The sequence below is a fragment of the Anolis carolinensis genome, unplaced genomic scaffold (genome assembly GCF_035594765.1).
Source record: "Anolis carolinensis isolate JA03-04 unplaced genomic scaffold, rAnoCar3.1.pri scaffold_13, whole genome shotgun sequence".
Lineage (NCBI taxonomy): Eukaryota > Metazoa > Chordata > Lepidosauria > Squamata > Dactyloidae > Anolis > Anolis carolinensis.
In genome coordinates this window covers 17,022,162-17,044,099 of record NW_026943824.1, presented here as the reverse complement: position 1 = coordinate 17,044,099, position 21,938 = coordinate 17,022,162, and the positions used below count along the sequence as shown (strand labels likewise).

Sequence of the window (21,938 nt, the reverse complement as noted above, 5' to 3'; positions counted from 1 at the left end):
TGGCGGACGCGCATGCGCAATCGCAAAAAAAAAAAAAGGAACCGGGACATTTTTACAGGGCTCTCCCACCCTCATTTCTTGAGCTATCCTCATCAACCCTAGCCCCCACTTTTGCGTCCATTGTGGAAGCTTCTGATTGGCCGGGGAGCGGCAGCCATGTTAGGCTGCGCTAAGCTCCCATTCTAGGTAGGTTGCAGAAAGAATTTTTTTTTAAATATTTTAAAAAATATATTAAAAAAAATTTGGTGGGGGGAAATTAATGAAACATTAAGAGACAATTAGAGAATGGGCCAACAATGGTTCGAATTACATTGCTGGTTGCGCTGTGAGACAATGTCTCGGAATGCGTATCAAAAAGCGAGAACAATCCGAAATAATTCCGATATACGATTCAAAACGATTTTTTGGACATGTCTAATGTTTTATCCTGTTTTATGCCGTTATATGGTTTTATTGTTTATATTGGTTTTAATGTATGACTGTTTATTACATAATAATAATAATAATAATAATAATAATAATAATAATAATAATTAATTAATTAATTTATTTATTTATATACCGCCCTATCTCCCGGATGGGACTCAGGGCGGTTTCCAATCATAAAAACAACACAAACATTACATAACAAACATAATAACACATTATTAAGCAAAGTAAAATATACAATTATAGAAATAAATAACACTTACATGACCTAGTTTCCAACAGACCTCACAACCTCTGAGGTTGCCTGCCACAGATGTGGGTGAAACGCCAAGTTACCTTTTGTGGACAAGCAGAACCATTTTTCCCTGCCCAGAAAATCCTCCTTTCCGCAAGATTGCTTTTTTTTGTGCAAACAATCCTGCTTTCTGTGCAGAAATGCTATTTTTTCTCCCCCTGCAAAAAAAGCTTGTCTTCCGTATAGCATCCAGAAGGACCCTAAAGGGTAATACTGTATGTTTATTGTGCTCGGTTGCCGACGAGAAGAGGAAATGTGAGGCCGTCCCATGACTCACCTGCCAGGACGCCGGCCAGGTAGAGGAAGCTGATGCGGAGGACGCCGTGGACCATCTCCAAGGGAACCCCGATCATCAGCTGAAGGAGCGCATTGAAGCCCAGCTGTTCCAACCTGGAAAGACACAAGAGGAAGCTGAAACAGACAGAAATCCCAGGCTGCTAGGAATTGTAGAAGTTGAAATCCAAAACACCTGGAGGGAGGACCAAAGTTGGTCGGTGCCTGCTGTAAGAAAAGGTGGAAACGGCTGTAAAAGTCAGGTGAAATCTGCACGAAGCCGCCGCCGCCAAATACCTACCCAACATGCATAAACATGTAAGTGAGGAACCTCCAGGCCCGGGCTCGGTGCCCCGGGTGATAGACGAGGGGGCTCTTCATGTACTCCGGGTGGTACGTCTGCAGCACCCACTTGTTCAGCCGGGCTCCGTAGCAGAGGAAAACAATGATCTGACGGGGAAAAGGAAGAGACTCGCTTAGGACAGTCCATGTCTGGATCTACACTTGACGTATCATTCAGATCAGCACACTAGACCAGTGGTCCCCAAACTAAGGCCCGGGGGCCGGATGCGGCCCTCCAAGGTCATTGACCTGGCTCCTATCCTAAACTTTAGACTTATGGTCGTATGGTCCTATGAGACCGTCTAGATGGCCTTTGAGGGTCCCTTTCCTTACCTATGGTTTTATGAGATTGTCTAGATGGCCTTTGGGGACCCCTTTGCTTACCTATGGTCTTATAAAACCATCTAGATGGTCTTTGGGGGCCCCTTTCCTTATCTATGGACTTATGAGACCATCTAGATGGTCTCTGGAGGTCTATTTGCTTACTTATGGTCTTATGAGATCGTCTACATCAGGGGTCCCCAAACTAAGGCCCTCCAAGGTCATTGACCTGGCCCCTGTCCTAAACTTTAGACTTAGGGTTGACCTAAGTCTAGCTGCTCTTTGGAGGACTTTTTGCTTACCTATGGTCTTACGAGATCATCTAGATGGTCTTTGAAGGTCTCTTTGCTTAGCTACGGCCTTATGAGACCATCTAGATGGCTTTTGGAGGACACTTTCCTTACCTATGGTCCTATGAGATCATCTAGATGGCTTTTGGAGGACACTTTCCTTACCTATGGTCCTATGAGACCATCTAGATGGCTTTTGGAGGACACTTTCCTTACCTATGGTCCTATGAGATCATCTAGATGGCTTTTGAAGGACACTTTCCTTACCTATGGTCCTATGAGATCATCTAGATGGCCTTTGAGGGTCCCTTTCCTTATCTATGGTCTTCTGGTGGCCTTATGAGATCATCTAGATGGTCTTTGAAGGTCTCTTTGCTTAGCTACGGCCTTATGAGACCATCTAGATGGCTTTTGGAGGTCTCTTTGCTTACCTATGGTCTTATGGGATCGTCTAGATCAGGGGTCCCCAAACTAAGACCCTCCAAGGTCATTGACCTGGCCCCTGTCCTACACTTTAAACTCAGGGTTGACCTAGGTCTGAAATGACTTGAAGGCACACAACAAAAACAATCTTAATTGTGGACTATTTCATCACAGTCCGGCCCTCCACTTAAAAAGTTTGAGGACCCCTGCACTAGACAATCCACATTATTATCTGCTTTGGGCTGCATTGTATGAGTCCACGCTACCATATCATCCAGATCAAAGCAGATCATTTGCTTTGGGATTGAGGATCCCACCAGCCGCCAAAGGAAGCAGCTTGAGCAGACACGGAGAAAGTTTTGTTTCTCTGTCCAATTGAATGAAAAGTAATGCCTCCGCCTTCGTTACTTGGGTTTGGATGGGAATATTTTAATAAATCCAACGCAGAAATAATCCTTAGAATGTGCTCTTTAACGACCACTATTCACTTTTCCACATAATCACCAAACAATCACCAAACATTTCTGCCAAGTTTTCTGAAGCCGTCACAGAAGAAGTCAACACTCTGTTTCTGCAACCGACATCTCACAGGACCGGTCGTGCACAGATCTTCCAATAGCCAAGCAAAGCAATCATGTGAACCACACATTCTTGTGAAATGCCAATTAGGCATGAAATTTCTCTCTGAGTGATACGATGATCGTCCTGAATCAATCTGTCAACCAGGGTTCCATACTTTGCACTTTAACAACACAACCGTTCAATGCTAAGGCTTCCCCGTCTGCGCAGGGTTCCATACTTCTCCCTTTAACAACACAACCGTTCAATGCTAAGGCTTCCCCGTCTGCGCAGGGTTCCATAATTCGCATGTTAACAACACAACCGTTCAATGCTAAGGCTTCCCCGTCTGCGCAGGGTTCCATACTTCGCACTTTAACAACACAACCGTTCAATGCTAAGGCTTCCCCGTCTGCGCAGGGTTCCATAATTCGCATGTTAACAACACAACCGTTCAATGCTAAGGCTTCCCCGTCTGCGCAGGGTTCCATAATTCGCATGTTAACAACACAACCGTTCAATGCTAAGGCTTCCCCGTCTGCGCAGGGTTCCATAATTCGCATGTTAACAACACAACCATTCAATGCTAAGGCTTCCCCGTCTGTGCAGGGTTCCATACTTCGCACTTTAACAACACAACCGTTCAATGCTAAGGCTTCCCCGTCTGCGCAGGGTTCCATAATTCGCATGTTAACAACACAACCGTTCAATGCTAAGGCTTCTCCGTCTGCGCAGGGTTCCATACTTCTCCCTTTAACAACACAACCGTTCAATGCTAAGGCTTCTCCGTCTGCGCAGGGTTCCATAATTCGCATGTTAACAACACAACCGTTCAATGCTAAGGCTTCCCCGTCTGCGCAGGGTTCCATACTTCTCCCTTTAACAACACAACCGTTCAATGCTAAGGCTTCCCCGTCTGCGCAGGGTTCCATACTTCGCACTTTAACAACACAACCGTTCAATGCCAAGGCTTCCCGCCAAATGGAACTGTAGAGGAGAGTCTACTGAACAAGCCAGGACTGTGGAGTTACGAAGGTGGAGGCATTACTTTTCATTCAACCCTCGTATATATGGAGTACTTATGAGTGAGGGCAAAACAGTCAGTGTAGTTCTCAAGAGCCAGCTGCTCTCTTTTAGATGTCACCCTCAGGTCATTTCCGCCACAGAGATGCCCACCTGGGTTAAGGTGACCACTGCCATGAAGACCGGTGGTGGGCAGGCACGGTGCTGGTAGAAGTACCACCGCCGGTCCATCTCACAGGGCAGGATCTCGTAGGCCACGTAGCGCACAAAGCGCTTGTAGAAGCCCAGCCCGGTCTCGTCCAGGAGCCCGTCGCGGGGCAGTGCCCGTTGTCCGTTGGCGATGGCCCTCTTGAAGCTGCTGGACCGCTTGCTGCTGATCTGGAAAGAGAGGCCGTGAAGGGGGTTGGACTGGATGGCATCTGGGGTTGCTATTATTATTATTATTTCATTATGACACAGCAAACAAGATAAATATACTGAATTTCATTTCACAAAATCACAAGTCGAACACTTCCCAAGTGTCTAGGACTGTGTGATGTATTTTCGGATGATGTGCGCAGATCCCAGTAGGGTGGCCTTTTGCAGTTGGCAGATCGTGATTTTGTCAATGTCTATTGTTTCCAAATGCCAGCTGAGATCTTTTGGCACGGTACCCAGTGTGCCCATCACCACCGGGACCACCTGCACTGGTTTCTGCCAGAGTCTTTGAAGTTCAATCTTGAGGTCCTGATATTATTATTATTATTATTATTACTATTATTATTATTACAAAGGCTGGGTGGCCATCTGGTGCTTAGGGTGCTTTGATTGTGCTTCTCCTGCATGAAGGCAGAAGCGGGTTGGACTGGATGGCCTCTGGGGTTGCTCCTATTATTATTATTATTATTATTATTATTATTATTATTATTATTATTATTATTATTATTACAAAGGCCATCTGTTGGCAGGGCTTTGATTGTGCTTTTTCTGCATGGCGGAAGGGGGTTGGACTGGATGGCCCTGGGGGTTGCTCCTGTTGTTGTTGTTGTTATTATTATTATTATTATTGCAAATGTTGGGTGGCCATCTGTGGAGAGTGCTTTGATTGTGCATTTCCTGTAAGGCAGAATAAAGGGGGTTGGACTCAATGGCCCTTGGGGTCTTTTCACTGAAATACTGTTAAATTTATGTTGCTTAACACTGTTCTTCACTTCAAATACTGTATTGTGCTTTCTTGCTTGCTTTTTCCCTCTATACACAAGGTATGTGCCATTCATGTTTTTTCATGTTTTTTCAATGAGTTCACACAAACACTCTCCACCCATCTGGCCTATCTGTCAGATTTTAAACCGCAATGTGGCTCCAGTGTCCCAAAGTTTGCCGATGCCTGATATATATATACTAGCTGTGCCCGGCCACGCGTTGCTGTGGCGAAGTCTGGTGGTCTGGGAAATAAAGTATTGAGGAATTGGTGGTAGTTAAGGTCAAGGGTAAAGGTTTTCCCCAGACATTAAGTCCAGCCGTGTCTGACTCTGGGGGTTGGTGCTCGTCTCCATTTCTAAGCCGAAGAGCCGGTGTTGTCCGTAGACTCCTCCAAGGTCATGTGGGATGACTGCATGGAGCGGCGTTACCTTCCCACCGGAGCAGTACCTATTGATGCACTCACATTTGCATGTTTCCGAACTTCTGGGTTGGCAGAAGCTGGGGCTAACAGTGGGGGCTCTCTCCGCTCCCCCAATTCAAACCTGCGGCCTTTCGGTCCAGAAGTTCAGCAGCTCAGCGCTTTAACACGCTGCGCCATCAGGGGATATTATTTCCTAAAGGTTGTGAATATACAATATTTCTGATTGGTTTTTTTTGTTTGTTGGAGGCAAGTATGAATGCTGCAATTAGGAAAAATGATTAGGATGTAATGGCCTTGCAGCTTTAAAGCCTGGCTGTTTCCTCCCTGAGTGAATTTTTTGTTGGGAGGTGTTAACTGGCCCTGATTGTTTCCTGTCTGGAATTGCCTTGTTTTCAGAGTGGTGTTGTTTGCGATATTTTATGTGCTTCTACTGTCTGTGGCCCTGAGAAAACAGGATTTGCCAGACTTTGATGATGGGAATACTTTGTTGGGAGGTGTTAGCTGGCCCCGATTGTTTCCTGTGTGGAATTCCCCTGTTTATTTACTGTCCTGGTTTTAGAGATTATATTGTTCTGCATTATTCTATCCCAGTAATTATTTCATATTAAAGAAGAATCTCACTTATCCAACATTCGCTTATACAATGTTCTGGATTATCCAACGCAGTCTGCCTTTTCATAATCAATGTTTTTGTAGTCAGTGTTTTAAATTCATTGTGATATTTTAGTGGTAAATTTGTAAATACAGTACAGTAGAGTCTCACTTATCCAACATAAATGGGCCGGCAGAACGTTGGATAAGCGAATATGTTGGATAATGAGGAATTAAGGATAACCCTATTAAACATCAAATTAAGTTATGATTTTACAAATTAAGCACCAAAACATCATGTTAGGCAACGAATTTGTCAGGAAAGTAGTTCAGTACACAGTAATGCTATATAGTAATTACTGTATTTATGAATTTAGCACCAAAATATCACGATATATTGAAAGCATTGACTACAAAAATGTGTTGGATAATCCAGAATGTTGGATAAGCGAGTGTTGGATAAGTGAGACTCTACTGTAAATACTACATAGCATTACTGCGCATGGAACTACTTTTTCTGTCAAATTTGTTGTATAATATGATGTTTTGGTGCTTAATTTGTATAACGATTACCTAATTTGATGTTTAATTGGCTTTTCCTGAATCCCTTCTTATTATCCAACATATTCACTTATCCTGCCGGCCTGTTTATGTTGGATAAGTGAGACTCTACTGTATATTGATAATCTTAAATTATCTGCTTAGAACTGGATTATATGAGGCTCCTTCTTCACAGCTGTATAAAATGCACACTGAAGTGGATTATATGGTAGTGTGGAGTCAAGATAATCCAGTGCAAAGCAGATAATATAAGATTATAAATGGGTTATATAGCTGTGTGGAAGGGCCTTGAGTCTACACTGCCATATAATCCAGTGCAAATTAGATAATCTGTGGAAGAAGTCTAAGTGAGGCCTACATCTGCCTGTCCCCTAACTGAAACCTGGCTGTCCCTTGGTTGCTAGGCAACCAAGTGGGCAGAGATTAGCCCTCTAAACTGGCAGCAATTGGATAAAAAAAATATTCCTCTCCCTCTAATTAGGACTTTATTTTTCTTTTCTTTTTGTTGTATCAACCTTGAGGCGTGGATGATGGGTTGTGTTGTCAAATTTTGAGGTTGGGGGGCCTGTACTTTTGTTGTTTTGTGAATTGCCGTGATGCCATCACTCTTTTATATATATAGTTATATATATATATAATTATATTATATTATATTATAGCATTTCTTGGGGTTCTATGAGAAATGTTTGCTTCAAAAAGGGCTCTGTGGCTGAAAAAGTTTGAGATTTCTTTGGGTGCAAGCTTTGCATTTTGGAGTTACTTTTGGATCCAAGTTTTGCATTTTGGGATTACTTTGGGTGCAAGCTTTGCATTTTCGGATTTCTTTTGGATTCAAGCTTTGCATTTTTTGGTTACTTTGGGTGCAAGATTTATATTTTGGGGTTCCTTCTGGATGCAAGCTTTGCATTTTGGGATTACTTTTGGTGCAAGCTTTGCATTTTGGAGTTACTTTTGGATCCAAGTTTTACATTTTGGAATTAGGCATAAATGTCTTTCTTTAAAGAAAAAAAAAATCAACGCTCTAAATTGTGCTGGGAAATAAACTGCTAACCAGCAGAGCTTTTTGGAATGGTGTGTTCCGTAGCCCCAGTTACCAATCTGGTTGCAATCCTTTGGGATCACTGGAGATTCTGAGAAATTTTCAAAGGCACAAAAAACATATTACAATAATCCAGACCGGATGTAGCCAAGGCATGTGCCATCAATGGCGAGAGCTGATTTCTCCACCAACGGGCACAGTTGGCGCACAGGCTGTAAATGTCCAAATGCATTCCTTGCCGCGGCTGAAAGCAAAGCTTGAATCTAAAAGAAACCCCAAAATGCAAAGCTTGCACCCAAAGTAACCCGAAAATGCAAATCTTGGATCGAAAAGTAACCCCAAAATTCAAAGTTGCATCCAGAAGGAACCCCAAAATGCAAAGCTTGGATCCAAAAGTAATTCCAAAATGTAAAACTTGGATCCAAAAGTAACTCCAAAATGCAAAGCTTGCACCAAAAGTAATCCCAAAATGCAAAGCTTGCATCCAGAAGGAACCCCAAAATGTAAATCTTGCACCCAAAGTAACCAAAAAATGCAAAGCTTGAATCCAAAAGAAATCCGAAAATGCAAAGCTTGCACCCAAAGAAATCCCAAAATGCAAAACTTGGATCCAAAAGTAACTCCAAAATGCAAAACTTGGATCCAAAAGTAACTCCAAAATGCAAAGCTTGAATCCAAAAGAAATCCCAAAATGCAAAGCTTGCACCCAAAGAAATCCCAAAATGCAAAACTTGGATCCAAAAGTAACTCCAAAATGCAAAACTTGGATCCAAAAGTAACTCCAAAATGCAAAGCTTGAATCCAAAAGAAATCCCAAAATGCAAAGCTTGCACCCAAAGAAATCCCAAAATGCAAAACTTGGATCCAAAAGTAACTCCAAAATGCAAAGCTTGCATCCAGAAGGAACCTCAAAATGTAAATTTTGCACCCAAAGTAACCCAAAAATGCAAAGCTTGAGTCCAAAAGTAACTCCAAAATGCAAAGCTTGCACTCAAAAGTAACTCCAAAATGCAAAGCTTGCACTCAAAAGTAACCCCAAAATGCAAAGCTTGAATCCAATAGTAACCCCAAAGTAACCTAGGGGATTCTATTGTTACCCAACTTGAATACCATTGAATAGCCTTGCAGCTTCAAAGCCTGGCTGCTTCATACCTAGGGGACTCCATTGTTGGCCAACTTGAATATCACTGAATAGCCTTGCAGCTTCAAAGCCTGGCTGCTTCATACCTAGGGGACTCTGTTGTTGGCCAGCTTGAATACCAATGAATAGCCTTGCAGCTTCAAAGCCTGGCTGCTTCATACCTAGGGGACTCTGTTGTTGGCCAGCTTGAATACCAATGAATAGCCTTGCAGCTTCAAAGCCTGGCTGCTTCATACCTAGGGGACTCTGTTGTTGGCCAGCTTGAATACCAATGAATAGCCTTGCAGCTTCAAAGCCTGGCTGCTTCATACCTAGGGGACTCTGTTGTTGGCCAGCTTGAATACCAATGAATAGCCTTGCAGCTTCAAAGCCTGGCTGCTTCGTACCTAGGGGACTGTTGTTGGCCAGCTTGAATACCAATGAATAGTCTTGCAGCTTCAAAGCCTGGCTGCTTCATACCTAGGGGACTCTGTTGTTGGCCAGCTTGAATACCAATGAATAGCCTTGCAGCTTCAAAGCCTGGCTGCTTCATACCTAGGGGACTCTGTTGTTGGCCAGCTTGAATACCAATGAATAGCCTTGCAGCTTCAAAGCCTGGCTGCTTCATACCTAGGGGAATCCTTTCTAGGCCACATTGAATGCCACCAAAAAAAAAAAAAACCCACTTAAGACTACGCCACAGCAACGCGTGGCCGGGAACAGCTAGTAATAAATAAATAGTATTGTAAGGATGCATCTCGCCATTGGTTTGTGACACATTTTTAATGGTTTATGTAGCCTTTTAATGGTGTCTCATTGTTTTTAATAATAATCTGATTTTTAGGTATTTATTGTTTATTCGGTATGCAAAAGACTTATGGTCTAAGCATTAAAATACTGTATATACTCGAGTATAAGCCTAGTTTTCCATCCCTTTTTTACGACTGAAAAAGCCCCCCTCGGCTCATACTCGGGTGAGGGTCCTGGGTGGCTTATATTTGGGTCAGCTTATACTCTAGAATATATGGTACATTTATTATTTTTCTCTAATATTATTGGTATTACAGTAGAGTCTCACTTATCCAACATTCTGGATTATCCAACGCATTTTTGTAGTCAATGTTTTCAATACATGGTGATATTTTGGTGCTAAATTAATAAATACAGTAATTACTACATAGCATTAATGTGTATTGAACTACTTTTTCTGTCAAATTTGTTTTATAACATGATGTTTTGGTGCTTAATTTGTAAAATCATAACCTAATTTGATGTTTAATAGGCTTTTCCTTAATCCCTCCTTATTATCCAACATATTGCCTTATCCAACGTTCTGCCGGCCCGTTTACGTTGGATAAGCGAGACTCTACTGTATTACATTTATTATTTTTCTTTATTATTGTCGCTACTATTACATTTATTTTACTCTATTTTATTATTATTATTATTATTAATACATTTATTATTTTACTCTATTTATTATTACTTGTATTATTTTCCTTATTATTATTATTACATGTTATTATTTTACTTTATTATTATTAAAAGGATGCATAAGCACATTTACATTGAAGAAGATGAGAATAAGGATTTGATCGGAGTCGGAGAGTCTTATCTTAGAGCTTTATGTAAATATTCGAAAACATTTAACACTGGTTTGGGCGAATGGGCTTGCAAAGTACACATGCGCGGTGCCCGTGCCGCCTCCTGCCCGGGCCGCTGCTGTCGGCACATAACTTGAGCCAATTAGGGAGACATTATTGAGCATTAAGTATTCCTCGCAGAATTGCTGGGAGAGGTTTCGTGCTTTTGCAAACTAGAGCTTCGGAAAAAGGAAGACGGAAAAGGCAGGAAAACGATCCCTTAAATCAGGGGTGTCCAGACTTTTATTTTTATCTAAACCTTGTAAGTCTCTTTTATGACAGGAAAAAGCAGGAAATAAAGAATATCATCTATAATTTATCTGTCCTCCACATACACAAGACTGCCCTCATACGGGAACAATTCAATCCTATCTTGTATGTGTTTCCCAGTGTTTCTTACTCTCTCCGTTGGTGCGGAATTTGCATGACCCCGCCCACTGCCTCTCCCATAACCCTTTCCTATTCTACGGCAAACAGAGCAGAACTGATCAGAAACTGAACATCCTAGATTTTATTTTATTATTTCCTCCACCACAGATATATCGGTGTTTCTTACTCTCTCCATTGGTGTGGAATTTGCATGACCTCTGCCTCTCCCTTAACCCTTTCCTATTCTTTTCTATGGCACACAGCAAACAGAGCAGAATGGATCAGCAACTGAACATCCTAGATTTTATTATTTCCTCCACCACAGACATCTCAGTGTTTCTTACTCTCTCCATTGGTGTGGAATTTGCATGACCTCTGCCTCTCCCTTAACCCTTTCCTATTCTTTTCTATGGCACACAGCAAACAGAGCAGAATGGGTCAGCAACTGAACATCCTAGATTTTATTTTATGTGTTTCCCAGTGTTTCTGACTCTCTCCATTGGTGTGGAATTTGCATGACCTCTGCCTCTCCCTTAACCCTTTCCTATTCTTTTTTATGGCACACGGCAAACAGAGCAGAATGGGTCAGCAACTGAACATCCTAGATTTTATTTTATTATTTCCTCCACCACAGACATCCCAGTGTTTCTGACTCTCTCCATTGGTGTGGAATTTGCATGACGCCGCCCACTGCCTCTCCCATAACCCTTTCCTATTCTATGGCACACAGCAAACAGAGCAGAACTGATCAGCAACTGAACATCCTAGATTTTATTTTATTATTTTCATCCACCACAGACATCTCAGTGTTTCTTACTCTCTCCATTGGTATGGAATTTGCATGATCTCGCCCACTGCCTCTCCCATAACCCTTTCCTATTCTTTTCTATGGCACACAGCAAACAGAGCAGAATGGATCAGCAACTGAACATCCTAGATTTTATTTTATTATTTCCTCCACCACAGACATCTCAGTGTTTCTTACTCTCTCCATTGGTGTGGAATTTGCATGACCTCTGCCTCTCCCTTAACCCTTTCCTATTCTTTTCTATGGCACACAGCAAACAGAGCAGAATGGATCAGCAACTGAACATCCTAGATTTTATTTTATGTGTTTCCCAGTGTTTCTGACTCTCTCCATTGGTGTGGAATTTGCATGACCTCTGCCTCTCCCTTAACCCTTTCCTATTCTTTTTTATGGCACACGGCAAACAGAGCAGAATGAGTCAGCAACTGAACATCCTAGATTTTATTTTATTATTTCCTCCACCACAGACATCCCAGTGTTTCTGACTCTCTCCATTGGTGTGGAATTTGCATGACGCCGCCCACTGCCTCTCCCATAACCCTTTCCTATTCTATGGCACACAGCAAACAGAGCAGAACTGATCAGCAACTGAACATCCTAGATTTTATTTTATTATTTTCATCCACCACAGACATCTCGGTGTTTCTTACTCTCTCCATTGGTATGGAATTTGCATGATCTCGCCCACTGCCTCTCCCATAACCCTTTCCTATTCTTTTCTATGGCACACAGCAAACAGAGCAAAATGGATCAGCAACTGAACATCCTAGATTTTATTTTATGTTTCCTCCACCACAGACATTCCAGTTTCTCACTCTGTTGGTGTGGAATTTGCATGACCCCACCCACTTCCTCTCCCATAACCCTTTCTTACTCTTTTCTATGACACACAGCAAACAGAGCAGAATGGATAAAACAACTGAACATCCTAGATTTTATGTTATGTGTTTCCTCCACCATAGACATCCCGGTGTTTCTGACTCTCTCCATTGGTGTGGAATTTGCATGACGCCGCCCACTGCCTCTCCCATAACCCTTTCCTATTCTATGGCACACAGCAAACAGAGCAGAACTGATCAGCAACTGAACATCCTAGATTTTATTTTATGTGTTCCCTCCAACACAGACATCCCAGTGTTTCTCACTCTCTGTTGGTGTGGAATTTGCATGACCCCTCCCACTGCCTCTCCCATAACCCTTTCCTATTCTATGGCACACAGCAAACAGAGCAGAATGGATCAGCAACTGAACATCCTAGATTTTATTTTATTATTTCCTCCACCACAAACATCCTGGTCTTTCTCACTCTCTGTTGGTGTGGAATTTGCATGACCCCTCCCACTGCCTCTCCCATAACCCTTTCCTATTCTATGACACACAGCAAACAGAGCAGAATGGATCAGCAACTGAACATCCTAGCTTTTATGTTATGCGTTTCCTCCACCACAGACATCTCAGTATTTTTTACTCGCTCCATTGGTGTGGAATTTGCATGACGCCGCCCACCAAAACGCTGCATTGAGGATGCAAGCGGCAGAGTTTTGTGGGGAAGGAGTTGCCAAGCTAATTCATCGCTATGATCAGTGCCTAGCATAGTCGCCATTCAAATCTAGGCACTTATCATAGCGATGAATGAGCTTGGAAACTCCTTCCCCACTAAACTCTGCCGCTTGCGTCCTCAATGCAGCTTTTTGGTGACAATGCGCAGCTGCGGAAAGGGGTGGCCGGCTGGTTGAGGACGCAAGCGGCAGCGTTTTGTGGGGAAGGAGTTGCCAAGCTCATTCATCGCTATGATAAATGCCTAGCATAGTCGCCATTCAAATCTAGGCACTTATCATAGCGATGAATGAGCTTGGAAACTCCTTCCCCACCAAACTCTGCTGCTTGCGTCCTCAACGCAGTGTTTTGGCGACAATGCGCAGCTGCAGGAAAGGGTGACCGGCTGGTTGAGGACGCAAGCGGCAGAATTTGGTGGGGAAGGAGTTGCAAAGCTCGTTCATCGCTATGATAAGTGCCTAGATTTGAATGGCGACTATGTTGAGAAGTGGTATTTGGGTGTGGCTTTCAACTATATAATATGGTAAATGTCTTCTCCTATACTTTTTGAGGATGCAAGCGGCAAAGTTTTGAGGGGAAGGAGTTGCCAAATTTATTCATCGCTATGGTAAGTGCCTAGATTTGAATGGCGGCTATGTTGAGAAGTGGTATTTGGGTCTGGCTTTCAACTGCTTATGGTAAATGTTTTTCTCCTATACTTTGTTCATATTTAATTCCAAAATGTAATCTACTTTCTGGATAACCCACGTATAAACACCACTTGCCTATTTTCCAACAGACCTTACAGCCTCTGAGGGTGCCTGCCATAGATGTGGGAGAAACGTCAGGAGAGAATGCTTCTGGAACATGACCGGACAGTCCAGAAAACTCACAGCAACCAAGCTAGACATTACTGGGACCTTCCCGGCCCTAGCAAAAGCTGCCGGAGGTGTGGTGCGGTGTGGTGTGGGGGCCACGGAGCGGCGGCTGGTACTCACGCCACTGACCAGGTCTACCAGCTCCTGGTAGCAGATCTGTCCCTCGTCGTTGCTCTGGGCCAGCGCCACCAGCATCTCCAGCTTGGCCGGGTCCAGGGCCAGTTCATGGCTGTGCACCAGGCTGGCAAAGGTCTCCACGCCAATGAAGCCCGTGTTGTCGGGGTCGAGCTGCCAAAGAAGGGCGAAAGGGGTCAGAGCCAGCACAGCAAGCCAACCTAGCAGTTCAAAAATGTGGCCACATGAACTTGGAGGTCAGCCATAAAACCTCAATGACCCTCTGGTATGTGAGAGCCCCTATATAAATGGGCCAAAGAGAAGATTCTGGTGTTCTGTGCAATAAAACCTGTTGGAATCTACCAGCGTGTTGTCTTGGTGCTTTTTCTGGTGGAAGACTGACCCACAGCACAACTGGGAGACGAGAACCTAACAATCCATAAAACCTCAATTGCCCTCTGGTATGTGAGAGCCCCTATATAAATGGGCCAAAGAGAAACTTCTGGTATTCTGTACAATAAAACCTGTTGGAATCTACCAGCGTGTGTCTTGGTGCTTTTCCTGGTGAAGGACTGACCCACAGCACAACTGGGAGAAGAGATCCTAACACATGTCCACAGACACCTCCAAGGTCATGTGGCCACAGGCATGACTGCATGGAGCGCCAATGTTACCTTGCCGCCACAGCAGTACCTATTAATCTACTCACATTTGCATGATGTCATGATCTCCGATCTTGGACATCTCCAGACACAGAGCAAGCGCTGACAAAGAACAGATGCCAGCCATAAAACGGGCCAGCCATAAAACCTCAATTATCCCCTGGTATGTGAGAGCCCCTATATCAATGGGCCAAAGAGAAGGTTCTGGTATTCTGTACAATAAAACCTGTTGGAATCTACCAGCGTGTGTCTTGGTGCTTTTTCTGGTGAAGGACTGACCCACAGCACAACTGGGAGAAGAGAACCTAACAATCCATAAAACCTCAATGACCCTCTGGTATGTGAGAGCCCCTATATAAATGGGCCAAAGAGAAGGTTCTGGTATTCTGTACAATAAAACCTGTTGGAATCTACCAGCGTGTGTCTTGGTGCTTTTTCTGGTGGAAGATTGACCCACAGCACAACTGGGAGAAGAGAACCCGACACAGAGGGTCCCGCGTGAGTCATCCGGACCGCGCATTGTCTCGCGGCCCCGGTTTCCAATCCATTAGAGTCTCTAATGGCTCCGAATGGCACTGGGAACCTTCCCCAACCAGACTTTTACGATGCATTTCCTTACAACCCTGCAGCGCTATTTATTATTAATAGGATGGCTCCAGCACTTAAGGACATAAAACGAGACCCAAAGCTGGATCGGACCCAAGGCCGATCTCATCCAAAGCAAACGCCAATCTAGCTCAGCGACTCTTGTTGACGTCTGCCTTCAAGTCATTTCGAACTCTGGATTTTCGGGGCCAGATTTGTTCCCTTTCCCTTCCTCCGAGGCTGTGGTTTGTCCAGTGACTGAAGCCCCATCTACACTGACATATAATGCAGCTTGAAATCTATAATGATATAATAATAAAACTTTATTTACCGCATATACTCGAGTATAAGCTGACCCGAATATAAGCCGAGGCACCTAATTTTACCACAAAAAAACCTGGGAAAACATTGACTCCAGTATAAGCCGAGGGTGGGAAATTTCAGAAATAAAAACATGGTTCTTCAGTTTAACAGCTGAGTTCCCTGGGTGCCATTACATGAATGTTTATGAATATCACTTGTTCAAGGAATTGACTTCTAGCAAGGTCATGCTTTTCTTGACTGGTGGTTTTCAAAAGGTGGTCTCCAGATATTAATTTGCCAAATGGATATACCGTATATACTCAAGTATAAGCCGACCCGAATATAAGCGGAGGCACCTAATTTTACTACAAAAAAACTGGGAAAACATTGACTCCAGTATAAGCCGAGGGTGGTAAATTCCAGAAATAAAAACAGATACCAATAAAATTACATTAATTGAGGCATCAGTAGGTTAAATGTTTTGAATATTTACATAAAACTCTAATTTAAGATAAGACTGCCCAACTCTGATCAAATCATGATCTGGTTCAAAGCAGATACTGTATATACTCGAGTATAAGCCAACCCAAATATAAGCCGAGGCACCTAATTTTGCCACAAAAAAAACTGGGAAAACACTGACTCCAGTATAAGCCAAAAGTGGGAAATTTCAGAAATAAAAATAGATACCAATACAATTACATTAATTGAGGCATCAGTAAGTTAAATGTTTTTGAATGTTTACATAAAGCTCAAATTTAAGATAAGACTGTCCAACTCTGATCCAATCATTCTTCTCATCTTCTTCAATGTATCCTTTTAATAATAATAGAGTAAAATAATACATGTAATAATAATAATAATAATAAATAATATTGTGTGTGTGAGTGCAAAAGTCCTATGTAACTGCTTGTATGTATTTTGCATCTGTGTTTGGTACAAGTTATCTATAATAAAAAATAATAATATAGTGTGTGTGGGTGCAAAAGACCTACAGTAGAGTCTCACTTATCCAACATAAACGGGCCAGCAGAATGTTGGATAAGCGAATATGTTGGATAATAAGGAGGCATTAAGGAAAAGCCTATTAAACATCAAATTAGGTTATGATTTTACAAATGAAGCACAAAAACATCATGTTATACAACAAATTTGGCAGAAAAAGTAGTTCAATACGCAGTAATGCTATGTAGTAATTACTGTATTTACGAATTCAGCACCAAAATATCACGATATATTGAAAACATTGACTACAAAAATGCGTTGGATAATCCAGAACGTTGGATAAGCGAGTGTTGGATAAGTGAGACTCTACTGTATGTAATAAATAATAATAATATTTAATAATAATATTGTATGTGTGTGCACGAAAGACCTATGTAACTGCTTTTATGTATTTTGCATCTGCGTTTGGTGCAAGTTATCTATAATAATAAATAATAATATTGTGTGTGTGTGTGTGTGTATACAGTAGAGTCTCACTTATCCAAGCTAAACGGGCCGGCAGAAGCTTGGATAAGCGAATATCTTGGATAATAAGGAGAGATTAAGGAAAAGCCTATTAAACATCAAATTAGGTTATGATTTTACAAATTAAGCACCAAAACATCATGTTATACAGCAAATTTGACAGAAAAAGTAGTTCAATATGCAATAATGTTATGTTGTAATTACTGTATTTACGAATTTAGCACCAAAATATCACGATATATTGAAAACATTGACTACAAAAATGGCTTGGATTATCCAGAACCTTGGATAAGCGAGGCTTGGATAAGTGAGACTCTACTGTGTGTGTGTGTGTGTGTGTGTGTGTATATATATATATATATATATATATATATATATATATATATATATATATCTCTGGTCTCAGATCTGCTTTTGGGGTTGTGTGCCTTGCCAAATATATCAACACACACACACATCTATATACATAAAAATGTCATGTACGTTTGTAGGACTGAGTAAACAACAAAACCACAGAACCAAATCACACCAAATTTGGCCGCAAAAAAACCCTAGAAAAATAAAGTCCAAATTAGAGGATGAGGAAGAGCCTTTTTCCCCCCTGGCTGCCGGTCAGAAGGGTATTCCAGCTCAGCAAACAAGGATTCCCATAAGAAGGAAACAGCCAGGCTTTGAGGCTGCAAGGCTACTCACTGCTATTCCACCTGGCTGACAAAAGATTCCCATAAGGAGGAAACAGCCAGGCTTTGAGGCTGCAAGGCTATTCACTGCTATTCCACCTGGCTGCCAAAAGATTCCCATACGGAGGAAACAGCCAGGCTTTGAGGCTGCAAGGCTATTCACTGCTATTCCACCTGGACGACATAGGATTCCCATAAGGAGAAAACAGCCAGGCTTTGAGGCTGGAAGGCTATTCATTGCTATTCCACCTGGCCAGCAAAGGATTCCCTTAAGGAGGAAACAGCCAGGCTTTGAGGCTGCAAGGCTATTCACTGCTATTCCACCTGGCTGACAAAAGATTCCCATAAGGAGGGAACAGCCAGGCTTTGAGGCTGCAAGGCTATTCACTGCTATTCCACCTGGCTGACAAAAGATTCCCATAAGGAGGAAACAGCCAGGCTTTGAGGCTACAAGGCTATTCACTGCTATTCCACCTGGCCGACATAGGATTCCCATAAGGAGAAAACAGCCAGGCTTTGAGGCTGGAAGGCTATTCATTGCTATTCCACCTGGCCAGCAAAGGATTCCCTTAAGGAGGAAACAGCCAGGCTTTGAGGCTGCAAGGCTATTCACTGCTATTCCACCTGGCCAACAAAGGATTCCCATAAGCCACAGCAATGCGTGGCTGGGCACATCTAGTGCATGTATGTATGTATATGTATGTATGTATGTACAGTAGAGTCTCACTTATCCAAGCCTCTCTTATCCAACATTCTGGATTATCCAACGCATTTTTGTAGTCAATGTTTTCAATATATCGTGATATTTTGGTGATAAATTTGTAAATACAGTAATTACTACATAGCATTACTGCGTATTGAACTATTTTTTCTGCCAAATTTGTTGTCTAACATGATGTTTTGGTGCTTCATTTGTAAAATCATAACCTAATTTGATGTTTAATAGGCTTTTCCTTAATCCCTCCTTATTATCCAACATATTCGCTTATCCAACATTCTGCCGGCCTGTTTATGTTGGATAAGTGAGACTCTACTGTATATATAAAAGGGTAATGGCATCACGGCACCGGACAAAACAACTAAACTAAATGCCCCACAACCTTGAAAATTGACAGCACAACCTCTCATCTACGCCTCTACGTTCATACAACAAAAAGAAAAGTAAAATTAAGTCCTAGCCACAGCAACGCGTGGCCGGGCACAGCTAGTCTATCTATATACATAAAAGAGTGATGGCATCAGGGCAGTGGACAAAACAACAAAACTACAGGTCCCCCAACCTCGAAATTTGACAACACAACCCACCATCCATGCCTCTAGGTTGATACAACAAAAAGAAAAGAAAAATAAAGTCCTAATTAGAGGGAGAGGAATAATTGTTTTTATCCAGTTGCTGCCAGTTACAAGGCTAAGTTCCGCCCACTTGGTCTCCTAGCAACCCACTCAGCCCAGGGGACAGGCACAAGAGTTTGGAGAGACCCCTAAGGTCCTTTCTACTATGCAGCAGGACACAATCCAAGCATTCACAACACATGCACAACGTATAAATACTATACAATACTACATAGGGACATAGACCCCCCTCTATCCTCACCACTTTCACAGTACACAAACAACCAAATGCATACTCAACATAAAGACAACCATACAAGACATTCAATACCACCACTACCTCAACAATTTCTCACCAACAACACCAGACAACGCCACAGCAACGCGTGGCCGGGCACAGCTAGTATGTATGTGTGTGTGTGTGTGTATGTATATTTTGCATCTGTTTGGTGCAAGTGTATAACATGTATGTATATTTGTTTTTAATCTATGCAAATGTTTGTCTATATTTTGCATCTGTTGGTGCAAGTTTATAACATGTATGTATATGGGTTTTCAATCTATGCAATTGTCTTATGTTTTATATACACACACACACACACACACACACATATATATATACTAGCTGTGCCCGGCCACGCGTTGCTGTGGCATTGTCTGGTGGTGTTGGTGAGAAATTGTTGAGGTAGTGGTGGTATTGAATGTCTCTTGTATGGTTGTCTTTATGTTGAGTATGCATTTGGTTGTTTGTGTACTGTGAAAGTGGTGAGGATAGAGGGGGGTCTATGTCCCTATGTAGTATTGTATAGTATTTATACGTTGTGCATGTGTTGTGAATGCTTGGATTGTGTCCTGCTGCATAGTAGAAAGGACCTTAGGGGTCTCTCCAAACTCTTGTGCCTGTCCCTGGGCTGAGTGGGTTGCTAGGAGACCAAGTGGGTGGAACTTAGCCTTGTAACTGGCAGCAATTTGATAAAAACAATTATTCCTCTCCCTCTAATTAGGACTTTATTTTTCTTTCCTTTTTGTTGTATCAACCTAGAGCCGTGGATGATGGGTTGTGTTGTCAAATTTCGAGGTTGGGGGGCCTGTAGTTTTGTTGTTTTGTCCGCTGCCCTGATGCCATTACTCTTTTATATATATAGACTAGCTGTGCCTGGCCAGGCGTTGCTGTGGCAAAGAGGTGGTGGTATTGGTTAAAAGTTGTTGTGGAATTTTTATTTGATGTTATTTGTATTTTTTAAATTAATTTTATTGTAACATTTTTTTATTTATTATATTTTATTATTTTGTTGTATTATTTTTAGTTATTTTGTTATAGTATTTTATTGTATTATTTTTTTAGTGTTTTTTATTATTTTTTATTGTATTATTTGTATTTGTTTTATTTTTTATTCTTTTATTAACACTGGGCTGAGTGGGTTGCTAGGAGACCAAGTGGGCGGCGCTTAGCCATCTAAGTGGCAGCAATTGGATAAAAACAATTATTTCTCTCCCTCTAATTAGGACTTTATTTTTCTTTGCTTTTTGTTGTATCAACCTAGAGCCGTGAATGATGGGTTGTGTTGTCAAATTCCGAGGTTGGGGGCCCTGTAGTTTTGTTCGCTGCCCTGATGCCATTACTCTTTTATATATATAGATAGATAGATATATATATTATCTGTATCTCCACCCAGGTCTTGCATTGCTGTCTAATCCACCACCCTCTGCTCTTGCTCCCCATCCATGCCTTTCCAAGGTGGGGAAAGCTTTCTCCTATGTGCGACCCCCTATGCAGTGCATGCACACGTGCAAAATGCCCTGACACGTGTCAAGAGGGATGCCAAAGGGGTGATGCTCATTGCAAGGCTTACCTGCTCCTGGATGAGCTGCAGCAAGGAGCTCCTCTCCATAGACCTGCAGCAGGAGAGACCTCCTTGCCTTTCCTTTTTTCCTTCCTTCCTTCCTTTTGGAGGCTCAGCAGGGAAAGAAGAGCATCAGCAGCAGCAACTAGCAAGGAAAAGGAGGCAGAGATGAGCGACACATCCGCCGGCCAATGGGAGCAGCAGCGCGGGGAAAAGGGCGGGGCCTAACGGTTGGGGCTGCTGGCGCAGGAGCAAAAGAGCAGCCCAGCAGATCTTGCTCTTAGCAAGGGACTGGGAGTTGTAGTTTGCTTTTATGGCCTCCCAGCCTGCTCAGATGTGCATCTCACAGAGCAAAAGGACAACTGGATAAATATAGAGATCAGGCCTAGGCAAATTTGGGCCCTCCAGGTATTTTGGACTTCAACTCCCACAATTCCTAGATAGATAGGTTTTGTTAAATCTATGCAATTGTTTGTCAATATTTTTAACATGTATGTATATGAGTTTTTAATCTATGCAATTGTATATATTTTGCATCTGGTGCAAGTTTACAACATGTATGTATATTAATTTTTAATCTATGCAATTGTCTATGTTTTGCATCTGGTGCAAGTTTACAACATGTATATATATTGATTTTTAATCTATGCAATTAATTGTATATATTTTGCATCTGGTGCAAGTTTATAACTTGTATGTATATGGGTTTTTAATCTATGCAATTTGTCTACATTTTGCATCTGGTGCAAGTTTATAACATGTATGTATATGGGTTTTTAATCTATGCAATTGTTTGTCTATATTTTTAACATGTATGTATATGAGTTTTTAATCTAAGCAATTGTA

At 42.1% G+C, this 21,938-nt stretch overlaps 1 protein-coding gene across 2 annotated transcripts in view; it reads right to left on the bottom strand.

The window, feature by feature from the left end:
• Positions 1-21,285, bottom strand: part of rhbdl1 (rhomboid like 1) — a 37,828-nt gene extending 16,543 nt beyond the window's left edge. Inside the window, exons 1-5 of one of the 2 annotated variants that reach the window (XM_062964352.1) lie at positions 21,102-21,285; positions 14,223-14,390; positions 4,108-4,332; positions 1,299-1,447; positions 1,002-1,114 (exon numbers count right to left, since the gene is read on the bottom strand). In XM_062964352.1, coding sequence (XP_062820422.1) covers positions 1,002-1,114; positions 1,299-1,447; positions 4,108-4,332; positions 14,223-14,390; positions 21,102-21,140 — 694 coding nt within the window. In that variant the 5' untranslated portion in view covers positions 21,141-21,285. The remainder of the gene's footprint in view (positions 1-1,001; positions 1,115-1,298; positions 1,448-4,107; positions 4,333-14,222; positions 14,391-21,101) is intronic. The other variant, XM_062964353.1, reaches the window with a different exon arrangement.
• Between the last annotated feature and the right edge of the window lie 653 nt (positions 21,286-21,938).